Source organism: Capsicum annuum, chromosome 12 (assembly GCF_002878395.1).
Source record: "Capsicum annuum cultivar UCD-10X-F1 chromosome 12, UCD10Xv1.1, whole genome shotgun sequence".
Lineage (NCBI taxonomy): Eukaryota > Viridiplantae > Streptophyta > Magnoliopsida > Solanales > Solanaceae > Capsicum > Capsicum annuum.
This window is the reverse complement of record NC_061122.1, coordinates 117098948-117125406: the sequence shown is the minus strand read 5'-3', so window position 1 is coordinate 117125406 and position 26459 is coordinate 117098948. Positions and strand designations below refer to the sequence as shown.

Sequence of the window (26459 nt, the reverse complement as noted above, 5' to 3'; positions counted from 1 at the left end):
TTTTCAGATAATAATCTAAAAGTAACATGATCATCATCAACAGAAATACATTCTTCAGTTGTTTTAACAACCTGTTTAAGACTCAATTTTTCAAAAATTCCCATTTGATATATAAGCTTGGGTTAGACTTTAGAAATTGTCCATTTATTAAGATCTAAATGTTGTGGCATATCATCTTCTTCTTTTCTACTGTTTTGAGATTTTATCATCGCTGTGTTTAGACTTCAACTATAGCTCAGATTGTTCTCTTCATTTTCTTTTCAGATTGTTAAGGTTCATTTTGGCACAAGAAGGCCTCGATGATATACTTGTTCTCTTAAATGCTTAAATTCTTTGTTTCTTTCGATATCAATGCACAAAAAGAAAAAACCTGGTCATTTTATTATCAATACATAACCATATACATGAGTCTAATGAAGCAAAATGGTCAACGAGGATTCACATAATGGACCATAATTTGCTTCGGATCGCAGCATAATAGTAGTTGTTGACCAGAGATCAGTTTGCATCCATGTATATTTTGTAACCAGAAAGGCCATACGTTAGGTATGGAGTCGTTACAAATTTGTACTAGTCACAATAACCTTCTCATCTAATGAGAATTTGGTTTCCGATCCACAAATAGCTGGAGCATTTTCTCTAGTCCTATACTTGGTCACAAATAGGAACTGACCACCTACAGTTAGCTTCTAGCTGAAATCAAGGAGTGGAACTTCAAAATGTTGATTTGCAGGACAAGTAGTTACGTGGTAGAGCACATCAAACATACTCGACTGCAGAGAATTAAGCATGAAGAGCAGCAACGTCTTGAGACAAACCATCAACTTCCTCATTTTGTTCTTCAATTGGCTCTTCCTGTGAAAACATTATCAATAAGAAAAAGTCCTGTCAGATGAGTGAAGTAATATGAAAAATTGCAAGAACTAGCAGTCAATTGGTTTTTAAAACAAGCTACTCTCATCACTTGCTTTATTGAGTGTACAGTTATTGCTGCTATCTACATTACATATTTGTCCATGATGTCGAGAATATCCAAGTGAACGAGACAATATTATATGACTTATATCAGCATAAAGTCAGTGGATATAAGATTGCAACCACAAAATTATCAGGACTATGGAAATAAGATCTACAACTCACTGAAGCTGAATAAAAAGATCACCTCTGTGTTTCTTCTTTTAACTTCCACACACTTAGAAGCACTGATGCTAGCACTCTTCAGCAAGCTACGAGCATTGTAATTCTCTGATCCCTCAGACTGCGCTGGTGGACTCTGAAGAGTTGTTGAAACAGTTCTCTTTTCACAATTATTGTTTTGGGAAGAGGAGTCATCTTTTGGTGCAGGAACTCGCTCTCTGCAGCAGAGGTATTCCCAAACACAAATAATTCAGTTTTTAAAATACCACACAAAGCTATCAATCTATTAAAATACTTGATTTTGTATAAGTATATGTGGACAAACTAAAGAGTTTAATAGGCTCAACATCATCCTGAAATCAAACACGGTGATAATCAATTTAAAATAGCATGTAAACAAGTCCAAGGTCACCAGTGACCAAAAACACTGGAAATATCCAAACAACAAGAGCTAACTGGTAAGTCACTGCACAAAATAACACAAGCAACTCTATAATCCACGGCAATATGTAAAAATACGAAGTATTTTCTAAAAACCTTGTTTTCATTTGATTTAAAATAACACAAGCAACTCTATAATCCACGGCAATATGTAAAAATACGAAGTATTTTCTAAAAACCTTGTTTTCATTTGATTTTTTTATTTTTAAGAGAAACTTCTTTTCAAATCTGAGTTTTTTAAATGTGAATAGTTTAAACACTGAGAAAGTAATTCCTTAATCTGCAGATTCTGAAAAATCATTTTAACCAATCTGACGAGAAGAATCATAGATTTGACCATGCACCTAGGCAAGGAAGCATGCTGCCTCTGAAGCGGAGTGCTACGTTCACCTTTACCAGCATGCTCCTCAAGATGTGCAAATTGTCGCTTGAACCGATCAACACCACTAAATTAACATAGAAGAAACAGCATGATCAATATTTCTTGAATAGCAATACAAAATGATTCTTCAGAAATAGAAAAACTTATTTGGCACAATACATTAGCCTAATTATATGAAGTGGGGAGTCTAAAAGACAACAATCAACTGTATGTGATAAAGAAAAAAAAGATAAAAAGAACTCACGCCTTTGAGCAGAAGGATGATCAATTAGATCCAACACAAGACCAAGGATCCGACAATCACTAATCAGAGTGAAAACCTTGCAAACCAAGGTTCAAATTCCAGCAAAAGTGACACAGTGTGAATTCTTCTCATCTGCCTACTCCTTGGTGGGCAAAGTTACCCGATACGTGTGCTAGTTGGAGTTAGCGGATTCAGTGGATTAATCGAAGTGTGTGTAAAACTAATACGACTTCTTTTGCTACCCTCGTGTTAAAATTTTGCAGTAACCTTATTGATTCTGAAAACTTAATTCCTTTGATTTCAAGAAGATTCACAACTGTCTGTATCTGACGGAGGGTAGGAGGAGAACAAGTTCCACCACAACCAAATGCAGTATGCTCTTTTTTAAGTATTTGATAAGAAACCCAAACTTCGAACTAAACAAAATCATGATAACTCGTTCAATATGATCCGCAATCCACTATGAAATGTTAATGATTTATCACTGACTAGACGATGGCCACTGTTTGCAATCAAGAAATGAACAAGTTTTACTTACAGACGAATGATGGCTCCTTTCTAGAAAATAAGTACTCAGAACTGTGAATAGTGAGATAGAAGAAGCAGAACGGCAGAAGGCAACATCAAAAGTTAACACCCAGAAGCTATTTTATCCCCACGAAAGGAGTGAGCTCCGAATGGAGTAGATAGACCCACTAATAGACTTTACCATATAAACATGCAAAATCAAAAGTACATCCGAGGGCCAAAATCAATCATCTGTAAATGATTGTCAACTTTTACTTTTAAAGGGAAGAAAAGTTGTGTATGTGTTGTGATGCTCTTCCATCTGTGAAAGAGTAGCAATTACGCTCCAGCGGAAAACTATGAACAACGGCTTTTAATGCATGAGAAAGAGGCAGGTCAACTATTATTAAAAATAAAGAGCATAAATTATTAAAAATAGCTTCTATTAGCAGTAAACCTTGGGTACATAAAGCCACTAGTCTGATCTCCACCAGAAAGATACTCCTGAAGCATCTGGGGATGGTATTCTAAAATCTGGTTGTTCAAGACAAGTGTAAAGTCAGTCCTTTGATCCAATTCAGTAACAAAGTAGCCATTAATACTAAAGAAAGCCGCACCTCGCGATATATGAGTTCTCTAACATCATCTTTTGCCAGTTTTTTCTTCTCAAATTCAAACTCAAGCTTTGATATTGGTGGTCTAGATGGTTCACGATCAGCATTTGATAAACCACGGAAATAAGGATCCTCCAATCCCTAAGAAAAGACAATATTATTGTTAAGTCAATTGCGCTTGAGAATTTCGCTAAGTAGTTGAAATAACATTGGATTTGTTTTCAGTCACTACCTCTTCCGCCGATGGTCGATCTTTAGGGTCAAATGAAAGCAGTCGTTCAAGTAGGCGTAATGCCAAAGGATCTGCATTTGGAAACTTTTTTGCAAAGGAAACCGGTTGTTTCTTCCGCATGCTACTTAGGTATCTTCTTGCCTTTTCATTTCTAATCTGCCAGTTTGGAATGAAACAATTTCATAAAATAAGAGAAAAGTAAAGTGGCACGTAAAATGTGAAACCACGGAACTTCTCGGCAACAATTTTTTCTACCTTATCTTCTAAAGATAACACATAAATACCACCCTATACTCGTCCCATTTTTTCACCAGTTCACTTTATTTACACGAGGATCCTATGAACACACCACCTCACCCATATTTGCTCAAAGTGGTATAAATACCACCCCGAACCCACGTGACAACTGTGGTGTTTGCACAAAATGTGCATTGCATGAGAAGCCTAATTATTACTCTTTTTTGTTTTCTTTACTTTTTTTTTTTCTCTTTCTTCGTTTCTTCTCACTAACACCTTCACTGCCACTTCCAACACAACACCACCCTCACCAGCCACCAGAAACCCAAGCTTTCTAATTCTCTTTGCCACCTTCATTTTTCCTCATTCAAGTTTTACGAGTTCACTACAATTCAAACTAGAGATGTTTTTTTTAAGAGTTTAGAAATGCATTTTTAATTGTACAACTCACTTAGCCGTTGTACTCATCTTTCATTCACCACTATGCCTCACGCCACCTTCAAGATGTATCACCATTACATTTATGTGACAACAGGTCGTTCTCACAAAACAAAACCACCTCAGTACATGTCAAAAACCAGATACACCACCAGCCAGAATCTTTCAAGCTGTCCAAGGATCACCAGGAAGCACGCATCCGTTATGCCACCTGAAAGCACACAGATAGAGGGCGGTAGAAACCAGAAAAAACAATCACTGGCAAGCTCCATCATACCAAAAATACCCATGAATGCCTCCTTTAATTGTAATGACCCTCCAGGTCATTTTCTACATTTCCATGTATTTTCGTCGTTTAGAGCTTTCCTATAGTTGCCCCAAGTCATTTATGGATTGATGGACCTGACAGTTCGGTAACCGGGTAGTTCCTTTGGTTTTTAGAGTAAATTCCCTGTTTTGAAATCTTTGCCAGCTAGAATTGGCTAGCTAGAATTGGCTACCAGGTAAAAACTCCAATGAAATGACCTTGTATACCAATTATGACAGTTCCATCAGCTTTGGAAACTCGATTTTAGGCTAGATGGACCTTTGGTTCGAGTCCCAAAGCTTCCGAACTCATTCCGGGCTACTGGTTGAAAATTAAGAAAAATGGCACTTGAGTGTGCGACCCACTTTCATCTAAACGACCTCAGATGAAAATTTCGACCATGTCATTGAGTTCGGAACGTCGAATTTGCTAGGGTCTAGAAAGTGTGGAAACTTGGGAGAAACATTAGTAGGTGATTTTGGGGTGTTTGAGACCTTAAATTACTCTCATTTCTTCTGCGAATTCTTGGTAAGTTTTCATTAATTTCATGGTGAATTTCTCAATTATTTCTCAAAATCTCTAGATTATTAGTGGGTTGATTTTAGCACCATTTGAACTCAGAATTTACCGATTCTTGAGGGTAAATGTTTCAATTTGCGTTTATCTTACTTGTTTTTCCTAATTCACTTCATAAAGTATATTCTTTTGTTGATGACTCTTCAATTTCAATTTTTCGCGTGGCATATTCAGCATCACAAGGATGTTCACAGATTGATTTGGATCGATTATTGATCAAAACTGAAACAAAATCAATATAATTGATTTTAAATTATTAAACCAATAAAAAAATATAATATATTTATCGCTTGTTCGATTATTAACTGTACATGAAAATAAAAGATTCAATTCATTCAAAAGGATAAAAGAAGACAATGATATTTAAAAAAAAAATCTGAGATTAACACATAAAACGGTAACATGACATATTTAAATACATAATACTTAAATAGTCATCAATAAATTTTGATGAAAACATATATAATATATTTAGAATTATTCATAAAAATAATATATTATGTATATATGATTTATTGGTTCAATTCTGTTATTTATTCAATATTTTGAATAAAATCAAAATGAGATTAAATTTTTTCGATTTTTACTAATATAAAATCAAACCAAACCAAATTAAAATCTGTTTAATGATTTGATTTGATTTTTTATATTTTGGATCAATTTTTAACAAATAGGGTTAAAAATAGTGAACACTCCTACCAGAGGCGACTCTCCCTTATATAAAAATAGGTGGCTGCCTTAGGCCCCCAAATTTGAGGGACCTCATTTTTTACGATAATATATTATAATTTTTAAAATAAAAAGAAAAATTAAATATTATTTATAGAAAAATTAAATTTTTTATATAAAAAGAAAGAATTATTAGAAGTTCATATATCTAGAGTACTATATCTCAAGAAAGAATTAATGCATTAATTATATTATTACTTAAAATTGAATAACTAGAAAAAATCTATTATATAATTTTGAAAATAGAGTTTATTAAAAAAAATATTTTTTCTTACAAATTTAAGGCTTCCATTTGATTTTCGCCTTAGGCCACCAATATGCTTAAGCTGCCTCTAACTCCTACTCACAATGTGAGAAGAAATCCTTTAAAAAGTTGCACTTTTCTAGGGGAAAAAAACGAAAGCAGAATATAACCACCAATAATAGAAGTTCACATGTTGCTAAAGAAAAGGAAAATTGGATATGCAAGTTGAAAAGTCACTTGCAGTAGCCACCGTACACGTGTGACAGAAACTCAAATTCTTATATGGACCCTTCGATTAAAATTGTAAGGATGACGAAATATTGGGCTAGTTATTTTAGAACAGAATATGTTAAAGAAGATCAAACTGATGATTCTTTAGGAAAGAGGATTACTTTTCTCAATCAAAGAATTAGTCAACTATGTATGTTGCATAATATGCAGAGAAAAGCCAATAGGATTGGTACTCAGGTCTACTGTGAAGACACAGAAGCAGCATCCCAATGGGGATGTCATGTGAAAAATCCTTTAAAAAGGAAAAGAAAACACAGGAAAACTAAAGGATTAATTAAAAGAAAAAATATTTCTAAAAAGAATTTCATACCAAGGAAAAGGTATTACAAAAGGCGTAGAAATTTTAAAAAGAATTCTACAGACAGATGTAAATGCTATAATTGTGGAGAAGAAGGCCACAAAAGTTATGAATGTAATAAGAAGAGAGTAAAAATCTCTAAAATAGATAGAGAAGAAATAGAATCAGACCTAGAGTCAATCTCATCTATTAAAAGTGAAGACTTTTATACAAAACTTTATGAAGAATTCTCAAAATCAAGTACTGATTCAGAAGAATGAATCAAGAAATTGAGAATTTAGAAGAAACAACTCAGGTTATAGAATCTGAAGAAGATCAACGAGGATATGCATTAAAAGCCACATTTGAAGGAGAATTGTTAAGAAAAATCCAAGGATTAAAATTTAATCTTCGAACAGAAGATAGTATATTTAGTAGACTCCAAAGAACCTTTTTAAGAAATAAAATCTCTTATCACAAATATCAGGAGATTGAAAAGGTGATAAAGGTCACTCAAACGACTGGGAGACATAAGCTTAACCTTTTAACTAAGCCTATGATAGACCAAATCTTAAGAAAATTTTCAAAAAGAAATAGAAAAAAGATGATCTATGTTTATCTTGGAGGAATCCTGATCATGGTTAAATCTACCTTTAAAGAAGGTATAGATTGTCCCATAGTAATAAATCTCTCAGACAAAAGATTTATAAATACAAGGGAAGGAAATCTAGGCATAGTTGAAGGTAATTTGGCATACACCAAATTGTTATTCACCTATTACCCCAGGTATTGTATATCCTTAAAGATGCAAATTTTAATGAAGCATTAAGTTTGCATTTTCAAGTAAAAAGAAATGATCTTTTTAAACCAAGTAATCATATCATGAGCATCTATTATCAGGCTCTATATACGGTTACTAACTCAAACTATGGAAATGCTTATAAAAACAAAAGTCTTGTTGAAATTGATCAAGAATGTGCAGGAATAGCAAGGATAGTTGAAGCAGAAATTCAACAACCAAACATTCCTACTGAATATGAATTCTAGGTAGGAAAAGCAATAGAAATAAGAAGTTCCTCTACTTCGAATCCAAGACTCTCAATAGAATATAGGAAAAATTCAATAAGAAAAGGTAACTCTACAAGAATTACCATTAATAATAGTAACAGTATTACTAAAGTTTCAGGAAGATTCTTTAATGGAAGTGACCGGAACAAACAAACAATTCTGATACAATCAAGATCATCAGCAAATCATGTCAAGGAAAGTATCTTAGACGGACTAATTAGCTATAAAGATAAACCTTATATTTATAAAACATTTGAAGAAAATAGTTATGTATGTTCAAAAATGGTAGAATTACCAATTCAATTAGGACCAATAAGGACAAGAGTTCCTTGTTATATCAGCGAACATGAAAATGATTATAATATAATCTTGGGAGGATTATTCCTCAATAGTTTAGATCAATATAGTATCCAAAAGGAAGGAATTCAAATAACCTTAGGCGATAAAACTTGTTTTATACCTAAAATTAATGCCTAAAGAAACTTCATTCAGAGTAGCAGTATTCGTAGAATTTACAACCTACGAAACAAAAATAACTTCATGTTATCAAATAGATAATGGCTCAGAAACTAGTCTAGCCAAATCTTTTTTAATAAAAGATTGGGATATATCTAATTCAAACACCTATCTTGTAGGTATAACAGGTGATAAAGAAAAATTCACACATGAAAAGAAAAATGTAGAAATAATTTTAGGATCTAAGATAGTTCCTATAAAACATGTTTATTCTTATAACAAGCTAGAAACCGACTTATTATTAGAAAATGAACTCTTGTAAATGCCTTAATTTAAAAAGGATAAAACAAGATTTACAAGTATCTTATGGAGAAAATCCATTAGAAAAATGGAATAATAGTCATGAAAAAGCAGTTTTAACTTTAAAAGATCCTAGTATCATAATAAGAGTTAAACCAATGCTTTAAAATAAAGAAGATAAAACTGAATTTAAAATTCAAATACAAGAATTACTTAATCTTAAATTAATAAGAGGAAGTAAGAGTCCACACAGCAGTCCCGCCTTTCTGGTAAGAAATCATGCGGAACTCAAAAGAGGAAAATCTAGAATGGTAATTAACTACAAAGAGTTAAATAAAAATTGTGTTTTTGATGGATATTTTATTCCAAATAAAAATAATTTAATTAACCTTGCTAAAGGAAAAAACTACTTTTCAAAATTTGACTGTAAAAGCGATTTTGGCAAATTAAGCTTTCAGAAGAATCAATTCCCCTAACAGCATTTAGCCCTCCTAACGGACATTATGAATGGATGGTAATGCCCTTTGGATTAAAAAATGCACCATAGATTTTTCAAAGAAAGATGGATAAAAAATTTTCTGAAAAAATTTTTAAAATAGTCTACATAGACGATATTTTGGTATGTTCAGAAAACAACCAGGAACACTTAACACATTTAAAAGAATTTTCAAAACTGTGTCAAAAATGGGATTATTTTAAGCCGAAAAAAGGCTGAAAGAAGTAAAAATGAAATAGAATTCTTAGGAATGATAATTTCAAAAAATGGAATAAAGCTACAAACTCATATTTCAAAGAAAATAATCGAATTCAAGCTTACAACAAAACAAGAAATACAAAGGTTTCTTAGTTGTCTCAACTATGCAGGAGAATTTATTCCTGACCTTGCAAAGAAGAGAAATCCTTTGCAAAAACTCATTAGAAAATCAAATCGACTAGGATGGACCAACGAACATACTCTTTGTGTCCAAAAATTAAAAGAAGAATGTGCTAAGCTACCAAAGCTCAGGCTACCAGAACCAGATGATAATTTGGTTTTACAAACAGATGCTTTAGATTATCATTAGGGAGCATTACTACAAACAGATCTAAATGAAATCTGTAGATATACAAGTGGAACATTTAATGAGGCTGAAATTAATAACTCCACTAACGAGAAAGAATCGCTAGCGGTAGTAAAAGGAATATGAAAGTTTTCTGCATTTTTATTACCCAAGTCATTTGTTGTAAGGACAGATAATACCCAGATATCAGGATTAATATTCAACAAATTACCTTCAAAATCACAGTATAGAAGGTTACATCGGTGGCAGGTAATATTATCATTTTATACTTTTAAGATCGAAAATATTAAAGGATCTGATAATGTTTTTGTAGACTTCCTTTCAAGAAACGCTCAATATGGACGATAGAACTAAAGCATTGACCAACAGGATTTGGCAAAAGATGAATGACATCGATGAAGCCATAAATGAGAAGAGCAATATGCTATTCCAACAAAGAGATGAATTAGTAACAGTGTCTGAAAAGGCAAAAAAGTTACAGTTCGAATTAAGTCGTCTTAACACAGAACAAGCTGACAACATGGCAGAATTTCAACTTTTATGTGAACACTTAGAAACATAACCTAAGGGTAACAAAGTGGCAGGAGATGTTCCACTAGCACATAGTGCCAAAAACATCTCGACGGTAAAGCAGGATATGCCAATAGCAGTCTTTAGACGAAGCTAAACGCCGTGCAAGGGAAAAAATCCCTAACAAAGTGGCAGGAGATGTCCCACTAGCACCTAGTGCCAAAAACATCTCAAAGGTAACCTCGAATATGCCTATGGCTGAATCCTCGGAAGAAGACAAACGCCGAGAACCAACTCAGAGGACTTTCTCTGAAATTATACAATCAGTAACCACTGAAAAAACTTTTGAGAAATTAGAAAAAAGGACTTAACTTTTTATCTGGAAAAAATATTTCTACTTTTCAGGTTGGCAAGATTCATCCAAAAGAAGAAGAATATTTGACATTCAGCAGAATGATTTATGACCTCCCTGAATCATGTGAAACTACATTTGGAGTTCTTGAGAACAAAAGCATATATCCAAGAATCTCCATATTCCCAGGAGGAGAGGCTGATTTCACAGCCAAATTATTTGAGTTCGGCTATCTTGATAGAGTTTATTCTAAACCTAATCTATCTGAGATAAAAGGGCTACCTATGCATCTGACAAGTTCAATTAAGAATTTTGCCGAAAATGAAGCCATTTATTGCAGATTCTACAGCATAGCTATGGAATCTCAAGATGATCAAGTATATTTTCCCACGGTCAATTATGTTGAAGTGGAAAAACTAAGGAATTTTAGTATTAGCGCTACAAGTGTTAATAAGAAAATTCCATATTTTAACAAGAAATGGATTCAAACCAGACGAGCATTAGGGATGAAGACTGTTTATCACATCCTTAAAAACAAGTTCGCAGCAAATTATAAAGTCCTGAATAGGAATACGAATTGGGTTCTCATGACCAAAGGAAAATCAAAATCAGTTGTCTTAAGAGACAAAATAATTGAAATTGAAACTCATCAATTTCTAGCCACTCCAAACACATGGGCTATGGCCTGTAAGTTCTTAGAACATCCACATCTCAAAAGAAATGAAGAAGAAGGTGACTCTTCAATGTCTGAAGAGATGTAATCTACAGCTGTAAAGTCTATTCAGCAAAAGCAAAAAAGGATGTAAAGCAAAAGCATCTAAGTCAACATCTTCAGCATCAGACGACAAAAATAAAATAAAGAAGATTGGACATGCTGGACCCCACAATCCAAAATCAGTCAATATAAAAGAATCTTATCTTTTAATCTTATCTTGATTGGGGATTGAAAGATAAATATTAAATTATATAGGGACGACCCTACGAGAAATAAATATTGTAATCTACCCCTCCTTACTTCTATAAAAGGAGAGATAGAAAAACTAAGAAGAGAGACTACACTTTCTCTGAAATATGTTCTTTCTTAAAAAATTGTTAGGTATCTTCTTCAATGAGTGAGTGAGCACTTTCTCCCGCCAGGAAAAAGTAATAATAGTGTGTATGTAAGTATAAAGAAAGATCTGATTAAAGATTTTTCTTATGTTGTAATAAGTTCATGGAATAAAAGTTTGTTTTATATACCTTGTCAATCTTTTATGTTGGTAAAAATGACGGTTGCGATCATCGGCCTAAACGGAGAAAGAACGGAATAGTAGCCAAAACGGTAGGACAAAAAAAGCTAAAATGGCTCTTCATAGCCGGAAGGAGAAACACCGCGGTGTTGATACGACCAACGTAAAGGAAAGACGAAAGGTACATGAATATACTCTATAGTCTCATGAACTTATTAGCATAGGAAAAATTAGTTTTCATATCTACCTTATACATTCATACATATTGTATTACGTAGTACCTATAGGGAATTTTAAAATCATGAATAGTGTATACTTTTTAATATGAAGGTTGTACAACCAGTATTAAAGGAATATCGAAATTGGTTTTGGGAAACCAAAATAAAAATCAGGTTTTACAATCATAATATAAAAAGTTTAAAAAATTATCTTAATAGGTTATATAGATTAAAAAAATATTTAAATAATTTTGAAATCAACAGGGTTAGAGTACTCATAAATGCCTCTCTAAATGAAAATCATAATCTAAAATTAATACAGATATCTAGATTACAAAAGTATAAAACTAGATTAAAACAAATGACTCTCTATACAGCATAATGAGTTACCATACTTGTTTTCTAAATGAAAAAACTTTAATCACTATTTTAAAAGTGATAAATTTAAACAAAGATCTACAGGAAAAAATCCTTGATAAGATTATAGAACCGCTTGTTCAAGAACAATGGTCTATCCATAATTATTCACATATGGATTCAGATGAAGATGACTATTGGCCATATTCTAATGATAATAATTATTAGCCCTATGAATATGATAATGGCTATCATTCTGATTAATTGTTGTCAAATTATTCCGCACATTGCCCTGTTTGCGAACAGCACCACTTTTTTGGTATCAGAGCCAAGTTGTTAAGTAATTTTAATGAGAACCTTTTAAAAATAGAAAGATCTTTAAAAAGATCAAGAATATTCTAAATAGTAAATATTTAGAATACAAACAATTGAATGAAACAAAAGGAGATCCCCAAATATTGGATTATTTAATTACTTTGATCTCTAGTTTAGAGGCAAAATTAATAATTCATATAAAATCTAGAAGAATAAGGAATATACCACCTAATTATGATAAAATCAGGTTTAAACATTCGCCTGACCGTTGGAAGTATTGATTTCTAACATTCACGTAACCATTATGAATAAAGACCAAGCTTTAAAAATATTACTAGAATTAAAACAAGAACTTAACATCCGAAAAGAAAGATATGCATATAATCAATTTTGCAGGAGTTTGCAAACAGTCATTATTTCATCAAAAGAAAACTATTTTCCTTTTAGAACAAGAAATTTGGCATCTAGAATTCAAATTAGATAATAATCTGTTTAAAAATGAATAACAAAGAATTTATAGAAAGAGTCTTAAATAATTTAGATGATCTTTTAGCTATGCAAAGGCAGATAACTCTTAAGGTAAATTTAATAGAAGAAGAGATAAAAACCATTAAGATTAATTTACCAGCTAATATGGGTAAAATTATTGAAAGAACAGATATGTTCAATAAAGAATTAGGGAAAAGAATAAGAAATGATATTCTTACCCCTAGAATTTATATCTAGATTTTTAGAAATAAAACAAAAAGAAGATTTAGAAAAATTAGAAAAAATTTCTAATAATAATGATGAAGAAGAAGCATATACTTCCAAAACAAAAGTAGAAGACCTAGTTGAAAAGGAAGAAAATGAATGAACTAGACGAACTAGTCTATGCTTTAGAAGAACTTGATCTAAATGATCAAAATTATCGAGCAAACATGAATAAAGGGGACACAGGAGGACCCCAGGGAACCTTTAAGGCCCCTAAGGATATGAAAAGAAAGATATGCATATAATCAATTTGCAAGAGTTTGCAAACAGTCATTATTTCATCAAAAGAAAACTATTTTCCTTTTAGAACAAGAAATTTGGCATCTAGATTTCAAATTAGATAATAATCTGTGTTAAGTGTTCCTGGTAGTTTTCTGAACATACCAAAATATCGTCTATGTAGACTATTTAAAAAAAAAATTCAGAAAAAATTTTATTCCTCTTTCTTTGAAAAATCTGTGGTGCATTTTTTAATCCAAAGGGAAGGGTAATGTGCGGAATAATTTGACAACAATTAATCAGAATGATAGCCATCATCATATTCATAGGGCCAATAATCATTATCATCAAAATATGGTAGTTTAGATGAAAAAATTATATCTAGATTTTTAGAAATAAAACAAAAGGAAGATTTAGAAAAATTAGAAAAAATTTCTAATAATAATGATGGAAGAAGAAGCATCTACTTCCAAAACAATAGAAGACCTAGTTGAAAAGGAAGAAAATGAATGAACTAGTCTATGCTTTAGAAGAACTTGATCTAAATGATCAAAATTATCGAGTAAACATAAATAAAGAGGACATATATATACATATATATAAAATATGATAATGTGCTAGATATGGACTGAAAATTACGTCTTGAAGGCATAATTAGTATAAATTGAATTATTTAGCCTATTAAGGAACCGTAAATTAGGCATAATTGACTTAGTTGTCCGTGCTTTAGGTAGAATTACTAACTTAGGACCAAATGTGGCTCATTGGACATCTAGAAGTAAATTTAGATACCTTAGCCTAGACCGGGGTAGAAATTACCTTAGAATGAAGTTTGGGGATTAGAAGTGGGCCCCTCCGACGCACCCACCTTAGGCCAAGACTCTTGTTAGCTCCTGTAGACTTCTAGACGTTTCACTTACGTTGTTTGTTTCTCGCATTAATTCATTGAATATGGTCTTCTTCCTTTTACCTTTATTCATTCTTAATATGAACATAAATCATGAGGCATGAAAGTGGATGTCTTTGCTTTGCATTTAATCTATTGACTCTCACTCTTGTTATACGTGTGCAAGCGTGCATATCACTGTAATTCAAAAATTGATTCTTGATATTTTCTTTTGCTTTGAAATATGTAACTATTATGCCTTAAACGTATATTAATTTCTTTATCTTTTCTTTGCATGCAAAAAATATCTCGAGTCCAAATGGACTCCTCTCCTCTTGCATTTCGTAATGGGTCAATAAGGCTCACCTATTCAAGTAAAGTCCGAAGTTTAAACCCAAGGTCCACTACATGACGTGCGGGTGCTGAAAGATAGACGAAAAAGGAAAATGGGTCAAAATCCATTGATGAGGTCACTAAGAGACTTGAAAAGTCTCAATTTTTACTATTGTCTTCTTTTTATTTATTCATTTAGTCATTTATTTATTCATTCATTTGGGCCTCAAAGCCAAAGTTGTATTTTAATACAGGTGAGGCAGATTTTGGGCCTCAAAGGTCCGAAAACTAGATTAGGACAGTTGTGGGCCGAAAGCCCAATATTTAGATTAAGACAGGTGCAAGTGGGCCAAAAGCTCAATTAGATTAGGACAGGGTCTATTGATTTGGGCCCAATGGCCTAAGTCTATTATTTTCTCCCCTTCCCCTTTTACATGTTTTATTATTAATTTGTTAAGACTTAGTTAAAATCCCTGCTAAGTCGTCCAAATCTATTTTACACAATTCTTTTCCTAAAATCAATTACTTTTCAACAATCAATCTTTTTTTTTTAAGTTAGTCAAAAGACATTTTCAAACAGTCTGGATAACCACAAGTTAGCGGATACTCTTGGTGCCTTAACAACCTTCCAAGAGTATTAATAGGAACCGCTGACTCAGAATCTTCAAAGTTAAATGACTTTTTTTGTTTTGGATCGTTTAAGTAACTTTCAAAGGTTTTCTTAATTTCTTTTTAAATAAATTAAGTGGCGACTCTAAAAGTCAAAATTTCCGCAAAATAGTATTATTCGAGATCAGGTGCTGAGTGGTGAGTCCAAGAGAGCTACCATAGATTCTGAGGGTATTCTGAGATTTGATGGCCACATTTGTGTTTCGAGGGTTGGAGACTTGATTCGGTCGATTTTGCGTGAGGCTCACAATTCCAGATATTCTATTCACCCGGGTACAGCTAAAATATATAGAGATTTGAGGCAACATTGTTGGTGGAGTGGCATGAAGAGAGATTTGGCAGACTTTGTAGCTCATCGCCTATGTTGTCAGGTGAAGGTTAAGCATCAGAGACCCGATGACTTGATTCAAAGACTGCTTATTCCCGAGTGGAAGTAGGAGCGGATCACTATTGACTTTATTAGTGGATTGCCTCACACCTCTCATGGTTCCGACGGTATTTGGGTCATTGTAGATCGGTTTACCAAATTGGCAAATTTCATTCCTATTCAGATGTCCTTCAGTGCCGAGAGGTTAGCCCGTAACTATGTCCATGAGATAGTCTGTTTGCATGGAGTGCCTATATCTATCATTTTAGACCGAGGATCAGAGTTCACTTTCAGCTTTTAAAGAGCTTTTTAGGAGTTGGGTGCTCAGGTGGATTGTAGCACCGCCTTCCACCCTCATACGGACGAGCAGTAGAAGTGGACTATTCAAATTCCTGAAGATATGCTTCGAGCCTGTTTTATGGATTTTGGGGGTCAATAAGAGCAACACTTAGCTTTGGCAGAGATCGCGTATAATAATAGCTATCATTCGAGCATTGAGATGGCACCCTTTGAGGCTTTATTTGGTATACGATGTCATTCTCCGATTGGTTGGTTCGAGACCTCTGAGATTAGGCCCCGTGGTATGGACTTGCTTCAGGAGTAGTTGGATAAGGTCCGGATGATTCAGGATAGGTTGAGGGCAGCTTAGAGCAGGCATATGCAGATCGTAGACTTCGTACCTTGAGATTTGGAGTTGGTGGTTGTATTCCTTCGAGTATCGCCCATAAAGGGTGTGATGAGGTTTTGGAGGAAAGGCAAGCTCAGCCTCGGATATATTGGACCTTTTGAGATCCTTCGCACAATTGGTGAAGTGGCATATGAGTTAACCTTAACCCCAAATTCTGTAGTTGTTCATCCGGATTTTTATGTTTTTATGTTGCGGCGATACATTCTCGATGAGTTTCGTCTACTTCAGTGGAATTCGGTTCAGTTGGATGAGGGTTGACCTTCGTAGAGGAGCCTGAGTTCATATTGCTTGGGATGTCAGGCGGTTGCGGTCTAGAGAAATTCCAGTAGTTAAGGTTCAGTGGAGACACCGCCCAATAGAGGAGGTTACTTGAAAAATCGAGAGCGAGATGCACGCCCCGTACCCTCACCTGTTCGAGGCTTCTAGTACATCCTAACCCTTTACTATCGCGGACGAAAGTTCTTTTAGTAGTGGATATTGTAATGACCCTCCAGGTCATTTTATGCATTTCCACATATTTTCACCGTTTACAGCTTTCCTATAGCTAGGGGTGTTCATGGGTTTGGTTAAAAACCAAATCGAACCGTAAACCGAACCAAACCAATTAAAAAAACCGACGTTTGGTTTGGTTTGGTTTGGTTTAGTTAGGTTTGGTTTTAAATTTTAAAAAATCGATGCTATTTGGTTTGGTTATGGTTTTACTTTAAAAAACCGTGAAAATAACCAAACCGAACCGATATATATATATATATAATTTATAAATAAATTATAAATATTTTATTAAATTTAATCTAAAACTAAATTTTAATCTATGTCTAACCCAACCAATACTTCAGCCCAATTGCCCAATGTCCTGAACCCAAGCCCAACTCTACCTACTATTACTATTAACCTTACGGTCCCTACCTCACTTTTTCTACTTCAGCTTTCACAATACGAGTTACCATGGTCCCTGGTTCAAATGGTAATTTTATGTCTCCTTGTTTATTCAATCGCTTCCCTATATGATTAGCTCACCTAGCTAGTCTTTAAAGTAAACAAATAACTCAAATTTGCCCAACTCTGTCTCTTCTTGCAGTACACTGCAATAGAATACAAAGCTCTGTTTTACAATGTACATGTATGTGTTTATATGTTGTTGGATAATCTTAGTGCCTACAATACAAAGCTGGTGCTTTTCATCTCAATGTTGGTTTTGTTTAATGTGTTTGTTTTGATTTTTAAGAGTTTATAGTGTCATTTGTCCATCACTGTACAAATATTTCATAAGAAATTGTTCAATGTGATACTCTTTTCTATGGGTTATAAAAAGAAGTTTATTCTAGAGATGGTTGGAGTAGGCTAGTCAATAACCTAAAAAATTGAAAAATCGAACCAAATTGAACCAAACCAACAAGAACCAAACCGACAATTATTTTCTTTTTGTGGTTTGGTTTGGTTTTAGAAATTCAAAAACCAACTAAATTGATTATGGTTATGGTTTTAACCACTAACCAATCCAAACCGACCCATGAACACCCCTACCTATAGCTGCCCCAAGTCATTTGTGACTTATTGGAGCTGACAGTTCGATTACCGGACAATTTGTTTGATTTTTAGAGTCAATTCTCTGTTTTGAAGTCTTCACTGGTAAGAATTGGCTACCGGGTGAAAACTTTAATCAAACGACCTCGTATGCCAATTCTGACAGTTTCATTAGATTCGGAACGTCGATTTTAGGCTAGGTAGACCTTTGGTTCAAGTCCCAAGGCTTCCGAGCTATTGACAAGAAATTAAGAAAAATGACACTTAGGTGCGGGACCCACTTTTCGTCAAAACAACCTAGGATGAATATTTCGACTGCACCATTAAGTCCAAAATGTCGAATTTAGTAGGATAGCATAGTTCGTTTGCGTTTACGGGATTCCAGATAAATCCCGTACGATTGATTGAGACTTGGAAAAAGTCCAAGTCTTCAGCTGGTGCATTCTCTTAGGCGGGCGCCCTTTAGGTCGCTAAAGCAGCAGCCGGTCGCTTAAGCGAAGGTGGCTAAAACGACCAGGCTTCCCTAGCTGAGGGCCGCTTAAGCAGAGCCCTTACCGCTTAAGCGGCAAGTAGTCCGCTTAAGCAATGGACGTGCAGGCAGTAGGTACCTCGAAAGTGGGACTTCGCCACGAAAGCGGTGACCGCTTAAGCAGCATGGTGCCTGCTTAAGCGACACCTAGGTGCTATTAAATGTCCCAATTAGTCTAATTTTCTCCTGTTTTCCATACAAGTTCAAAAGTATAGAACCTTAGAAAGTGTGGAAACTTGGGAGAAACATCAATAGGTGATTTCGGGGTTTCTGTGAGCTTAATAACTCGTTTCTTCTCCAAATTCTTGGTAAGTTTTCATTAATTTTATGGTGAATTTCTCAATTATTTCTCAAAATCCCTAGATTATTGGTGGGTGATTTTAGCACCATTTCAACTCAAAATTTATCCATTCTTGAGGGTAAATGTTCCTTGAACATAGAAAAACGTGTTGACGGTTTTGAAAGTACATTCCGCAAGTGGGCCCACATGGGAGTTTTACGTAATTTTGGAGCCAAAGCATAAAAATGCAATATGGGTACCTTTATTCTCGTATTGATGAGTAGATTATCTTTGACTAGCATGGCATCGTGTGCAAGCTCTTCGGAAGGAAAAATCACTGATTTAGCAAATTCCACCGGTCTTTCTTCGACGTCCAGGTAGGCTAGGTTTACTCTTCTTTTAGATTGAGCTTAATCGTAGTATATATATGATAATGTGCTAGATATGGGTTGAAAATTAGGTCCTGGAGGCACAATTAGTATAAATTGGATAATTTAGCTTACTAAGGAATCGTAAATTAGACGTAATTGACTTATTCGTACTTTAGGTAGAATTGCTATCTTAAGACCAAATGTGGCCCATTGGACATCTAGAAGTAAATTTAAATACTTTAGCCTAGTCCAGGGTAGAAACTGCCTTAGAACGGATTTCGAGGATTAGAAGTCGGCCCCTCCGACCCACCTTAGGCCAAGACTCTTGTTAGCTCCTTGTAGATTTCTAGACGTGTCACTTTATCGAAATGCATATTATAGAGATTGAGGAGGCTAGATTCATGATACTTATGCTAGATTGGTACTTGGGAGTTGATCCTAGTTCCGATTCAAATCCAACAATTTATGATTTTGAGTTTTGATTCAAGTCCGGAAATTTATGATATTAGTTCAGGTTCAAGTCCAACAAATGTTGATGATGATATTGAGTTTCGGTTTGAGTTCGAAATTGAGAGGTTATTTACGATATATTAGGATATGGAAGGGTTCGTGGTTATGATTTTGAGAAACGGTTACTTAGAATGCTTTTCGGTTATTACTTCTCTTTGATTGCACCCTCGGGGCTTATGAGGGCCCGCGTTGGGTTAATTACTTATCTGCACTTGCTGGCTTATTGAAGCCAGTTTTATAGTATTAGTTATGCTTTCTTTCATATTATGGTTGTTCCGGATCTTTAATTTCAGCATTTGGAGCATTATTCCAGGTTTGTCCTTTTACCTTGACTTAGTTTATTTATCTTGCATTTTTATTACATTTATATTATGATTTAGCTCAATCGGCCGATGATGCCTACTGAGTACCCGTGGCTTTGGTACTCATACTACACTTCTATACCTTTTTGGTGTAGATTAAAGTACTAGTGGCTGCCGCTAACACTACGATCGTGCTGATTAGAGTTTGAAGACAAGTTGAGCTCTTGAAGTCGGAGTTGACTTTTTTCTCCTTCTTCTACTTTTGCTTAGTCTTTCATATTCGAAACTGATGTATATTTGACCACTATAGTACTCACATTCTTTTGGATTAGTGGCTCTTGTACCGACACTACTAGGTCGTGGGATGTAATTGTTATCTTATTTATCTTCCATACTATTACTATTATTATTTCATGACTTCTTGTTGTAAGTCTTTTACTTGCACATTTCCGGCATTTATGCCATTTTCTGCTAAATTAGCCCATTGCTTATAGCTCCGGGCTACGGTTCGGCTTACCTACTGATGGAATAAAGTAGATGTCATCATGACTCGAAAATCAGGTCGTGACATTAATCCACCCTCACTCTACCAGAAAATGGCATCACCTTCATCAACTTTCACGGCATATATGTCTCTCTTTTCAACTTCTTTTCTTTTACCTCAGAAACAACCCTCAGGGAACACCACAGCTCCTCCAGCCTTCAACAAATGAAACCCAGCCACCCAAATTTGGTGGTGATTTTGATTTTCAATAATGGTTGGTTGATGGTGGATCTATGGTGTGTAGAGATAAAATGAGAGGTGATTTTTCAGATTGATGGTGAAACAAAAATTTACGTGGCATTACTACACTGTCATTCATAAAACTGGTGTTGGTTGCAAAAGCTGGTATTTATACCACTTCAAACAAAATAGGAGGGTCATAGGGCACCCACAAAGTTAAAGTATTCGATTGAAAAATCGGGACAAGTAAAGGGGGTTTTAAAATGTATTATCCTCACCTTCTATTCTCAAATATATCTACTTGCAGTATTAGACACATACTTTGGAACAAAAAGCATGCACAATAAGATGATGGTAAAAGAATAACACATTATTAAAGAACGTTCTGAGAAAGAAAAGCATATATTATGAGAACTGACCTTCGCAACTGTTTCTGGAGGAGGTGTCCCAAGCAAATCTGTGATTAGGTCTAATTGATGCACCACATTCTTTCCAGGAAATAATGGTTTTCCAGAAAGCAACTCTGCAAATATGCATCCGATGCTCCAAATATCAATAGCAGGAGTATACTGCAAATAGTGAACTCTCAGAGACAGTATATGCGACATGTGAATGAGTCGATGAAAATGTGTCAACAACACAAACAAAGTCTTCACGCGTATGATAAAGTTGTTTCATAGTTAAACCACATCGTTCCACATTATAATTCTTTCGTCAAAATTTGGCAAGGAACAAATCCTCATCCTTAAACCGTGTAAACTGTAAAGCCATGTTTCAGTGTAAAATGCAAGAGAAGTAGCTTCTTAGCATCTCATCCGTTTCCTCTGTCTACGCCAATTGCTGGAAGCAGACTTAAACTAAACTTGGAAAGAAGTTCTCAGAAGGTTAAGTGACTGTGCAACATTCATGCTCAAAGCCAGTAAAAGTGTGGCGTGCTCTGTGCTAAAACTAAAAACCATCTGATAACCAATTAGCTGATCTGAGATGATATTATTATCACTTTTTAAAATTTTCACCTTTTCTAGACTTGTGAAATGTTTAAAATTCCAATTCCTTGGACACTTGCTAAAAGATTAGCAAATGCACCCAATTTTTCCAATAGCCTCATTGACTGGGTAATCTTCACAGAGTGAGATGTTTGTCATTGCATATTCTTTGTTATTTTAAGATATCACTTAGTCTTCCTAGTGGCTTCTGGTGTCTCTTAACTGTAAAGAATGGATCTTGGGCCTAACTCAACCTAAAAGCTAGCTCATGAGGGGAAGATTGTCCAAGTCTATATAAGGAGACCAATTACCCATCTCTTATCCAATGTGGGACTCCTAACATTCCCCCGCACGCTCAGACCTTGTTAATTGGAGCGTGGACGATAAAATATGGGAGGCCAACATCGGTGAATAAAGGATTGGGATGGGTCTGGCTCTGATACCATCTAGAGAATGGATCTTGGGCTTAAACCCCAAAAGCTAGCTCATGAAAGGAGGATTGTCCAAGTTCATATAAGAAGACCAATTACTCATCCCTTATCCGATGTGGGACACCTAACATTAACCTTATAGATAATGGTGACGAGACCCACTGCCTTTAAATTTTGTATCCACTTATGACAAACAGACAGCAAACTAAATCTTTCACTATTGCTGAAGCATTGAGGAAAACAGGGCATACAACAGATAACCCACAGTATTGATGAGCACTACACTAGATCCGAGAGGATACTCATTACAGAAGGAGGACCATAAGCCGTAAGAGAGATTTTCTCATCATTGATCCAATTCAAGGAAATTACGCTACAACCTAGGGTGTGTTTGGTATGATGGAAAATATTTTCCATGGAAAATATTTTCATAGAAAATAATTTGGTGTTTTACTTATTTTCTTATGTTTGGTTGCTGAGTGGAAAATATTTTCCAAAAAATATTTTATGGTGTTTGGTTGGGGAATAGAAAATATTTTTTTTTCTACCTAAACTTTAACTTTACATGAGCGTGTGGCCCTCTAATTAAAAATATAATATATTTTCTAAAACATAATATTTAACTACACATTTTTAATCATTCGGTCAGTTTGTATGAGATGTGACATCAATAATTATACATTCATCTGACCAAATTTAGAAAACAATGTAATTTTTTATTACGTATTAATAAAATAAATTTCTAATTACGTATTTTTTATTTTTTTATTTATTAAAAAGTAACTTCTTAATACGATTTATGAAAGAAAAAGTCAAAAAGAGTGAGGTAGGTGGTACTTGATTTGATAAAACGAAGTAATAACTTTTTAAAAAAAAAAATTGGTAAGAAATGTAATAAAAAATTATAATTTATAAATTGTAGTAAAAAGTTTTAATTTATAAAGTTATAAAGTTTTAATTTATAATTTTTTAAAAAGACTCATTGTACTATCACATCACTTCTTTATGTCAAATCATGTAAACGTAATAAATTATTACGTTTTACTGTGCACATCCGCTAGCAAACCGTTAATAAAAAGATATAAAACATAATAAATTATTACGTTTAGCCTATTTTGGTAACTTATTAAATAGGTGACCTATTTTGGTCACTTTATTCATATTTTGGTTTATTTTGGTTCCAAGTTTCCATAAGTCACATCTCAATATTTTCTAGAAAATGACTTCCCTTGGCCATGAGGGAAGTCATTTTCTTTCAAATGGAGGAAAATGAGTTCCTTTGGAAAATATTTTCCCAAAGTTATATTACAACCAAATAAGGGAAAATAGGAAAATGTTTTCCAGAAAACATTTTCCATCATACCAAACACACCCCTAATTTCTTGAACTAATTTATTGAATTCAAATTTTCTTTTGCCAACAAGCAGCTCCATAGCTTATCAACGATACTTCAACCTATAATGAACCAATGATTCAACGTAGCTAGCATTGGGTAATATGATATGTAGGTGAGATCTTCTTCTAAAAAGAATAAAGAACAGATTAGCGAAATAACAAAGTTATAGATCTCATAATAATGAAGGGGAGCCTTGGAGTAACAGGTAAAGTTGCTGCCATGTTGCTGCCATGTGACCAGGATGTCACGGGTTCAAGTCTTGGAAATAGCCTCGGGCAGAAATGCAAGGTAATGTTGCGTACAATACACTCTTATGGTGGGGCCCTTCCCCGGACCCTACGCAGAGCGAGAGCTTTAGTGCACCGAGCTGCCCTTTATGGATATCAGAATAATATGACTTTTATGTATTACTACTTAGATCTTACCATTGTTCTACACTTTTTATCACTTTGGGTTTTGCTGCAGTTAATGTTTCAGTCAGTGCATTTTTCATTTGTAATCAAACGAATTTGTTAAAGGCTGCAATGGTATATGAGTTCACCCAATGTCAACCACAAACCATATATGAAAAATAATTACTTTTGATAGTGTTTTACCCTCCCAAGGATATATGATATAGAAAGACATATTAGCTATGAATCTCAAAGGAAAGCAAAAGACTTGACGAGAGGAGTAACAAAATAATGAGGAACAATCTTGATCATAATACATTTGCGAAAGACTGGAGAAGTAACAAAATAATGGGAAACAATCTTGAACTTAATAGATTAAAACTAAAAGTGTCATTAACTATATTTCACCCCATTGTAGTTATTAAATATATGGAACAGAATGAACAATTAGCACTGAAATTTAGTGGCATTGCAGTTGTTGCATACGCAATCAGAAAAAAAGAGAGTTAAAGCTCAAGTCAATGACATTGTAGTTGTCGCGTATACACCTGCAGAACAAACAATAAAACTGTGAAAGTAGTAAATGAATCCTACCTTAGAGAAAAAGGAGCCACATAGCTCAGGAGCACGATACCATCGAGTTGCAACATAATCCTTTAATACATGCAAAAAGATACACGTATCAAGAATATCAGACAAAAAGCATGTATAAGAAAAATGGGAGAAAGGACGCCATTTAAATTTGAACTTACAGTCCAGAAAATAGCTGATGGCACATCATTGAATGATACACGAGCAAGGCCAAAATCACATATCTTCAACTTACAGTCAGCATTAGCAAGGATATTTTTTGGCTTTAAATCCCGGTGAAAAATATTTGCTGATAAAGGGGCAAAAACGGCAGGTTTGATTATCACAGAGGTAAGAGGTAACAAAAGGCACGTTTTGAATTAGACAAAGAACCAACCTGTGTGAATATATTTTAGTCCACGTAGAAGTTGGTAGAGGAAAAACTGATAATGCTCATGCGTAAGATCATTATTTGCTTTAATTACCTGATGGAGATCTGATTCCATCAATTCAAAAACAACATAAATATCTTTAAACTCTCTTCGAGAAGGAGGCAACATAATGTGCTTTATTTCTACAATATCTGGATGCCTTAGTAGCCGAAGAAGCTTGATTTCTCTCAAGATTCTTGTGGCATCAGACACATGGTCAAAGACATCATTAATTTTCTTGATTGCAACTCTTTCACCAGAATGGGTATCGACAGCAGACCCCACAACTCCATAACTGCCTTTGCCAATTACTTCCTGAACTTGGTATCTACATGCCTCTCCATATTCAGTAAAGAATTCCGTCTCCAATGCATTCTGGAAAAGAACATCCCATTCAAGACAAATATCATACATCTCAAACCTAAAATAGCAGCATTACCCATGTACATTGACATGGAGGGTAAAATATAATAAGGGGTGATTAAAATATAATACACACGTAATGGACACAAAAATCCAAGCAATCAAGGAAGATGTTGCCTTAACATGACTTCCCGATTGACCAAAATCCATCTGGCACTCGCTATTACATAAATCCAAGTCTCGCGGGAAAATTACGAATTTGCAGAGAGCAACATTTGATCTGAGATTATTCAAACATAGCCATCCAACAGACAAAAAAAAGTTCATCTCCCAAACATATAGACTGAAAGATCAGAACGAATAAAGCTGAAATCTCATTCTCGATCTGAAGGGTCGGCGACTTTAAATAAGACGGGTGCAGATTACCATATAATCAACGGGATTCAAACTTAACATAAACATACAACGACAACGAAATTTCGATCTTATATTAAAGTATTTCAGTATACCCAAACATCAAGACAAATCATCCGCATCGAATCAACAGTTAATGATGATATTCTAATTTGATATCAAAAAGTCAAATCCCCAAAAAAAGAATAAACCTTTTTGAGAGGATCCATGGAAGAACGGATGGGAAAATGAAGGCGTTTGGGTACTTTGATGTGCTTTAGACCGGTAATGTCAAAGTCTTCAGTAATCGTAACTTCGTCTTCTGCTATTTGTAAATTGTTTGGATGAGTTAAAAAGGCATTATCCTCATTGATAGGACGACGATGAAACCATCGAAGAACTCCATCAACAAATGTACCACTACCACCCATATACACACTACCACTTCTCTCCTAAACTTTCGTGTCGATTCTTGTTTCAACGCCACCAGATCTCAGCATTCCACGCTTCCAATATTCTCCCTCCAATTTTTATTGGGTTCAATTATTTTTGTGTGTACAGATGGATCATAGATGGATGGGAAACAAGTAATAACAGTTAGGACAACCTTTGAATTTTTGAAACCGTAATTACGGTTACCAAGTGGACAAGTTGATTTCCTTCCTCATATATTACAATGCAAATTACGGGTAAATATGGGGTTTAGATCTCTTCCCACTTTGAAAATTAATACTACAAGAAGATGTTTTTTAAGGCATCTTCTTTTAAGGCAAAATGGCATGAACCTGTGATACTGCTTATATGTTTGGTACGTGGATCT

The 26459-nt window shown here is 34.4% G+C and overlaps 1 protein-coding gene across 1 annotated transcript; it reads right to left on the bottom strand.

The window, feature by feature from the left end:
• Positions 1-362: 362 nt before the first annotated feature.
• On the bottom strand, positions 363-26416 carry LOC107850612 (mitogen-activated protein kinase 9). Its single transcript, XM_016695258.2, has 11 exons — positions 25852-26416; positions 24850-25258; positions 24635-24762; positions 24477-24536; positions 21097-21246; positions 3558-3713; positions 3329-3466; positions 3169-3245; positions 1923-2024; positions 1163-1355; positions 363-855 (listed from the first exon to the last, which is right to left on the bottom strand). The coding sequence occupies exons 1-11, from the start codon at positions 26068-26070 to the stop codon at positions 784-786; spliced, it is 1704 nt and encodes a 567-aa protein (XP_016550744.1). The 5' UTR covers positions 26071-26416; the 3' UTR covers positions 363-783.
• Between the last annotated feature and the right edge of the window lie 43 nt (positions 26417-26459).